This window comes from Alosa sapidissima, chromosome 20 (genome assembly GCF_018492685.1).
Source record: "Alosa sapidissima isolate fAloSap1 chromosome 20, fAloSap1.pri, whole genome shotgun sequence".
Classification (NCBI taxonomy): domain Eukaryota; kingdom Metazoa; phylum Chordata; class Actinopteri; order Clupeiformes; family Clupeidae; genus Alosa; species Alosa sapidissima.
Window position 1 is genome coordinate 12,871,293 of NC_055976.1, and position 7,212 is coordinate 12,878,504.

At 40.9% G+C, this 7,212-nt stretch overlaps 1 protein-coding gene across 1 annotated transcript in view; it reads right to left on the minus strand.

The window, feature by feature from the left end:
- zgc:154054 (uncharacterized protein LOC777616 homolog) overlaps window positions 1-6,556 on the minus strand; it is a 32,414-nt gene extending 25,858 nt beyond the window's left edge. Inside the window, exons 1-2 of the mRNA XM_042074376.1 lie at window positions 6,148-6,556; window positions 667-822 (exon numbers count right to left, since the gene is read on the minus strand). Of these exons, the coding sequence (XP_041930310.1) occupies window positions 667-822; window positions 6,148-6,229 (238 nt within the window). The 5' untranslated portion in view covers window positions 6,230-6,556. The remainder of the gene's footprint in view (window positions 1-666; window positions 823-6,147) is intronic.
- Between the last annotated feature and the right edge of the window lie 656 nt (window positions 6,557-7,212).

Below are 7,212 nucleotides of genomic sequence, written 5' to 3' on the forward strand. Positions count from 1 at the left end.
TTTTTACCATGTTGCCAGGGATGGGCAGTATTTCTAATACATGTATTTAAAATACGTATTTCAAATACAAAAATACTATTTTGTAATTGAAATACTTGAAGCTTAAACTATCATTAACTTCAGAAAATTGAAATAGTCTGGCGAGGTGGGGCAACAGGTTGGTACATTCCCGGGATGGACTTGCTGCGTCTTCATCCATCGTTTCGTCCATGGTTTTGTCTCTTACCTAAATCTGACCATGGAGTTGACTTTGGCGGAAAGCTGAAGGTGATTGCTGATAGGCTGTCCCAATCAGTGGCGCCTGCACAATCCAATCACGTTTGAGAGGGAAACAACAAATTGAGGGTTTCTGAGATTTTTCTTTTTTCCTTTTTTTTTAGAAATAGTAACGGGTACTCACGGTTATGGATAGAAATGTAGTGGAGTAAAGAGTACAATAGTTGCTTCTCAAATGTACTTGAGTAAAGTCATGAGTACTCCCCGAAAATGACTCAAGTAAAGTACAGATCCCTCAAAATTGTACTCAAGTACTGTACTCAAGTAAATGTAGGCCTACACCGTTACTGTCCGGCTCTGCATCTCAAGCTACTTTGGAATTTGAACCTATTTCGCTGCCTACGGCTTTGGGTCTCAGAACAGTCAAGCACCCTGCGGACAAGTCCTCACCCTTAGCATGGCTAGAGTTAGTGTTGGTGCTCGAGTTAACATTATGGAGACGCGACAGGACTGAAGTGAGCTCAGTAGTCAGCTCGGCTGCTCGGTGCTCCGCTTGCTGCAGTCGCTCAAACAGTCCGGCAAAGTCCACCTGTCTTGACGTGTGGTCTACACAAAGATAAAAGGAGGGTTTATGGACAAGTAGAGAATAGTTTATAGATTAGTACATTTGTTTGATGGCTTACTTAAACTTGTAGAAAGTAAAAGTAGCCTTCAGAAAAGGCAAATACCTACAAAACAGACAATGCCTACAGAAAAAAAGTATGAGCAAGCTAGTTTAATTGTGTAGGCCTAGCACACTGGCTCTTTTGCAGGCTGAACATGAATCTAACAGACACATCAACATGCTTAAAACAAATAATATCTTGTTTACCAAAATAATATTTTGTTTTATCTTTCACCCCAACAGAAGGATGACATAATAGATTAGAATAGTAGAGCCTACATCATAATATAGCCTAGCCGTATACCTGTCAACATTTAGCTTTCCAAAAACGGGAGATTTTTTTTCGGGGGGGGGGGGGTGTCAGTGTTTATACCGGATCTGTGTTTGCATATTTAATACGTTTCATACACATGTTTCAACAATGCATTTTGGTCGTTGCTTTTACCTTACCATTAGGCTACCTTACGCATGCCAGTTATGTATCCAGAACTGGTTCAATTGTAACAGCGGTACAAATGTAACAGTGTTTTATTCTCAAGATCTGTGGGACATACTACGAAGCACGTTAGACATATCTAGACTATGTAGACATATCGAGGCTTGACAAAGCCTTAACTCAGGGGTATACGTTAAGTGATACTACGATAGCAGTTATGTGATATATTTGTCAAACTAGGCTTTCAGCTCAGATCTGTGCGCGTTCTCGGTGTTGGGATAACGTTGGCCAATCGTGAAACGTGGAGACGCACAAGACCGCCTATATTAAAAGACAATTACTTCCACATTTATGAGCGATAGTGTAATCCAGGGGTTCCCAAAGTGGGGGTCGCGGGACGGCGAGGGGTGGGTGGCGAAATAATTTCCATAAATCAAATAAATATAATAAAAAAATAAAATTCAGAAAAATTATGACTGGATAAGATAACCATTCACTGTAACCACCGCAAGTCATCTGTCAGCCAGCATGGAGGACGCACTGGTTGAGCTGTCATGTGATCGCACTTTAAAGACAGATTTTAATTTCAAGACGCTTGCTGAGTTCTGGATTTCAGTCGAGAGGCAGTGTTGCCACAGTTACCTTGAAAAAGTAATCTGATTACTCCTTTAAAAAGTAACTTAGTTTAGTGGTTTAGTCTGTAGCCTACTGCATCAAAATCTAAGCCTATTTCCTCTCTTTCTTACTCGACTTCTTTCTTATCTTCAAACGTGTTCTTAAGTGACACCGCAAAAAAAATATTGCATGGTGCAACAATCTAATATTAAAATAATTACAATTATTTATGTCTCTGTGTGGTATATAACCTACTTGGGTTGCTTACATGCACATGTCAAAGTGTTTCTATTTTCGTATTGGTGTGAATTAGATCCGAAGTTTAAATGGTAGGCCTATAGCTGTGACGTGCAGTCACCTGACATCACCGTCAAATCAGAGAATATTTCAGAACTATTAACGTGGACAGCTCCCCTTGAGAGCATCTTAAGAGGAGTGCACACGAGCATGTTCGGAAACAGTCAGAAAATCAAACGAAAGATAGTAAGATGAATCGTAGAAAACCCTCGTAAGAGCGTGTCTCCGTCGTTATCGGGAAACTGGCCCCAGGATGCTCTCTGTCTTGGATGCGCTTCAGGCACAAACGCACCACTCCTCTCGCTCTCCCTCTCCGTTGTGTGCGCGTTAAACTCATATGCACAAGCGATTTGAAGTCCGGTCTGGCTTGCGTGCTCTTGTTCGCTCTAGGTTCCGGGAGATTTTATGTAATTTGCGGGCGTCAGGAAGCCGCTATCAATATGTGGGAGACTCCCAAAACTTCTGGAGACTTGGGATGTCTAGCTAGACAGCACTTCGTCGCCAGCACAGAATGTACAATGTACCTTAATGTTGTCATGTTTAGCTGACACAAACTCAAAGTAATGACTGATGAAATGTGCATCTCTCTCTCTCCCTCCATTGTTGTTTACGTTTGTGTCGCTGCGTGGTTTTACACGTGAATTGCTCATGCTGAAAACGTGAGCATAGCCTACATGACATTAATCCCCAAGACAAGAAGAAAGCAAAGAATATATCTTTTTACTAAGGAAAATGACAAAAATAGTAACGCACAGTAACATAGATAAGTAACTTTAATCTGATTACTGGTTTGTAAATAGTAGCGCGTTAGATTACTCGTTACCGAAAAAAGTGGTCAAAATAGACTAAGGCGTTACTAAGTAGGCTAACGCGTTACTGGCATCACTGTCGAGAGGGAATATCCACAGCCAAGGCCGCGATGGACGTAGCTACTGACGCCGTTTGGCTCCACATGCCTGTGCGAAAAGACTTTCTCTGCACTGACATATATTAAAAACAAACACAGATCGCGTCTAAATGTGGAAGATGATCTCCCTGTCTCCACAATTAAACCAAGAATGGACTTGCTGTGTTCCATCCATAGATGAGATTAACGCTGAAACATAGTTGCCAAAATGTAAATTTGCGCAGCAACAATATATGTTTACAACAGTTTGTGGATATTACCCTGACTGAGATATTCTTCTGTTAAAGCAACACCAAAGAGTTTTTTGTACATTAAAATATTGTTTCCAAAATCATCAACTCGTAACAGGGTGAACGGCACTGCATTCTCTTCGCGACCCTCTATCGGCTATAACCGCACTATGCAAGTTTGCCAGATCGGGTAGCGGATCTGTAGTTCGATGGAATGAGACACAAGAAACTACAAATTTGACTTGCTTCTGATGTCGCAATACATCATACTTTCATAAAATCATGCATCGTACTCTGTCTGTAGACATTATTTCCAAAGCCAGTGCTGGATAAACAAATAGCGTGCGTGCGACAGGAAAAGTGCTTTGGTGTTGCTTTAAAATGGAAATTAAAGTAATGTTTCAAAGTTGCACTCATGTTACATGGATATAATTTTTTTACTACGGTATTCTGCTTTTATCATATAGTAAAGTTCTATATGTAAAATCATAACAGGCTGCTCTGTTCTTTGGTGTTGTCGTTAAGCCCGTGTTTGGATAAGCCTCGTGCGTATGGCCGGAGCGCACATTTTATTTTATTTTTTGAGTCACATCCAGGGATAGTGGGGGTCGCCAGTCTCTGGCACGGTTATTTTGGGGGTCGCAGGTTGAAAAGTTTGGGAACCCCTGGTGTAATCTACACTGCGGTCATTTTTTGTGTCTAACCTATAACATCAAATAAATCAATTGTCACCAGTTGTTGTATGGTATGCACGTCCAAAGTGGGATATTTGCACGCACAGCACTATTAAAGTAACCTGACAATAGCCAGATGAATGTCGTTCCGCTTAGCTCCGCCGAGCGAAATTCATCTGGCTATTGTCAGGTTACTAGTGCATTCGAGATCCAAAATGTTATAAGAGGCGGAGCTCCACCTGTAAGATATATGACAGAATCCTACACGTGAGAACTTCGTTTTTAAGTATAAGTATATATACTTTTTTGATCCCGTGAGGGAAATTTGGTCTCTGCATTTAACCCAATCGGTGAATTAGTGAAACACAGTGAACACACAGTGAGGTGAAGCACACACTAATCCCAGCGCAGTGAGCTGCCTGCTACAACGGCGGCGCTCGGGGAGTTGCCTTGCTCAAGGGCACTTCAGCCGCAGCCCACTGGTCGGGGCTCGAACCGGCAACCCTCCGGTTACAAGTCCAGAGTGCTAACCAGTGGGCCACGGTTATTAAGACATTGATTGGTCAGTACGTGGGCGGTAGATTACACGATTTGAGCTATAATTTAGCACATAACCTCCTCCAGACCAGGTTTGGTTGACAGCATAAGATGCCATGGTGATATAGCGACACTAAAACAAATCCACTTTCGTGTCACAGCATACCCTGGCTTTGAGCGCAACATACCTCGCTAACCCACTAATCGAGATTCGTAGTATAGGCTACCAATGGTGTAGCTACGGAAACGTAAACAGACACATATCATGTAATTATGTATAATCTTACAGCCATCCAAATATGAATGGTCTACTACAAATACGACCAGAGATATTAAGCAAAAAGGTGCAAAATTCAAGCATCACGTGTTTTATTTATTTTTTAACCGCAACTGTTTAAGTTTGCTTCATGAAATTTGAGCGTGTGGACTTCAATTACATGTCATTCATATCTTCAGTCCCTCTGTTAGGCTACAAGTTAACATGAGTGCCATTTGATTTATATAGTCACAGCAAATGCAATTAAATGAAAATAAAAACATGACCTGTGCGGGTCAGTTGTAACACTTGTCTCTATGGCAAACTGTACCGCACTTTTTTATGGCTGCGTCAAGGTTGTAACAAAGGTACATGTTGCTGTTAAGTTAAATTATTGACAAACTATAACATATTTTTTTAATTATGTTTCAACTTTCATGGAGTAGACATGTACGACTCTGTTCTGGTCAAATTTCACATATCTCAAGTCTATCGTCTTTGTGTAACCTAAATCGAGTTTGAATTGGAAAAATAAAAAAGTGTTACAATTGTGCCGGTGTTGTGTGCCTTCTGGTTTTCCCACCTACTGGTTTCCTTGCGCGTGCTCGCGTTGCTCACCACAGCAGGAGTTGTCAAACATTCACAAACAAGTTGTTTTAGACGGATTTGAAGTCGCATTTTATATCTATCCCATGATCATTACACTACAACCACTCCTAGAAAATACATGTAAAATACTTTATAGCATTAAACTGGATTCGAACCTACAACATGTTACTTGGGTGTTGCCTACGTTATTAATTGATGGTAGCCTACAATATTTAATTGTATCGCATAACAGTTGGCTCAATGAGTAGGGAATCAGGTTGGCCAGTTTAATGCTAGTTTTCAAAACATATATATTTTTTACATGTCTTTTGTAAGAGTGGCTGTAATGTAGCCGAGCGCTCATGGCGTAGCCTATATGAAAAGCGACTTCAAACCGCCTAAAACAACTTGTTTGTGAATGTCCGACAACTGCTGCAGCGCATGCACGCGCAAGGAAACCAGTAGGTGGAGAAACCAGAAGGCACACAACACCGGTTCTCCCCTAGTTAAAGTGCCTGTGTGTGCACCTGTGCCAAGACAACATTTTATATGTAGCCTAAAACTATGTTGTATTAGGAGACTTGCAAAAATGGGATTTAACAAGTCATGCTTAATGAAAACAGTAAAACAAGCCTATAACAAAGTTTTGGCAGCGACTCCAGCTGAATCGGATGTTGCGACAAAGAACACATCTCTCATGTCAGAACGTTTGGGAATCGGTACTCACCTCTTTCCGTGGAGTGCCAAGAGATCACAAATAAACTTCCCATACAGAAAACAATTAGCAATGTGCCATGGCTGAGCCTCATCTCATTCCCCGTGCGTAATGAAACTCAGATGTCTTTTAGCATTTAACTCCTGGGCTAATTCGAGGAGCCAAAATAAACCAAATACAGCCTAAACTTCCATGTCCAACTTCCAAAGATCCATTAACATCATTCGTTTGAAAAAAATGATAAGTTGATCTAGGCTACTGACAACAAAGTTAAAAAACGACAAATAGGTCCAGACAGGAGTGTCTTAAAAATGTCATGTTGTAAACCAATGACACCTTCCTTTTGACCAGCCTACAGAAAATCCCAAAGTTGCACGCCTCCTCCTCCCTTCCTCTCTCTACCAATTGAACAAGCCTAGCCTACTGAAGTGGTTAAAGCAGTTGATCTGGACTCTGCACAATGCCGAGGTAGCCTAGGCTACGGCTTGTATAATTGATCAAGATAGGCTACAGGTGCACCTCAAAAAAATAGAATCAAAGATCTTAGAACGGAGCGTAGGCCTACACTGTTAGACTTATTGTTGCATTTTTTACAGTAACTTACAGGCAACACTGTGGCCATGTTACAGTAATGCAACTGTGTCTTTAGTGGTATGGTGTGCCTTTATCGCTAAAGACACTGCATTACTGTAATGTCTCTGGCTACAGTGTTGCCTGTAAGTTACCGTATCTTCTTAACAGTAGCTAACATTATCATTAGGCCTACTGTAATTTTCAGTACAAAACCCTTACTGTATCCCAATGATTTCCCACTTCTTTGATTTGGTACAAAAACTTTATTTTGAATGCTAAATACAACAATGTTAAATTGAGCAAACAAGGGGCAGTGCAACCACTTTAACAAGATGCATTTGCCTATTGCCACTAATAACAGTGAGAACATCAGAGAATCAGAACATTTCAGTAAGTAAGCGTGTGGGTGTGTGTGTGTGTGTGTGTGTCTACAAAGTCCATCACAGATACATTTGTCTATTGATAAGTTAAGATAAACTTGTCCCTCAAGGGGAAATTTGTCTT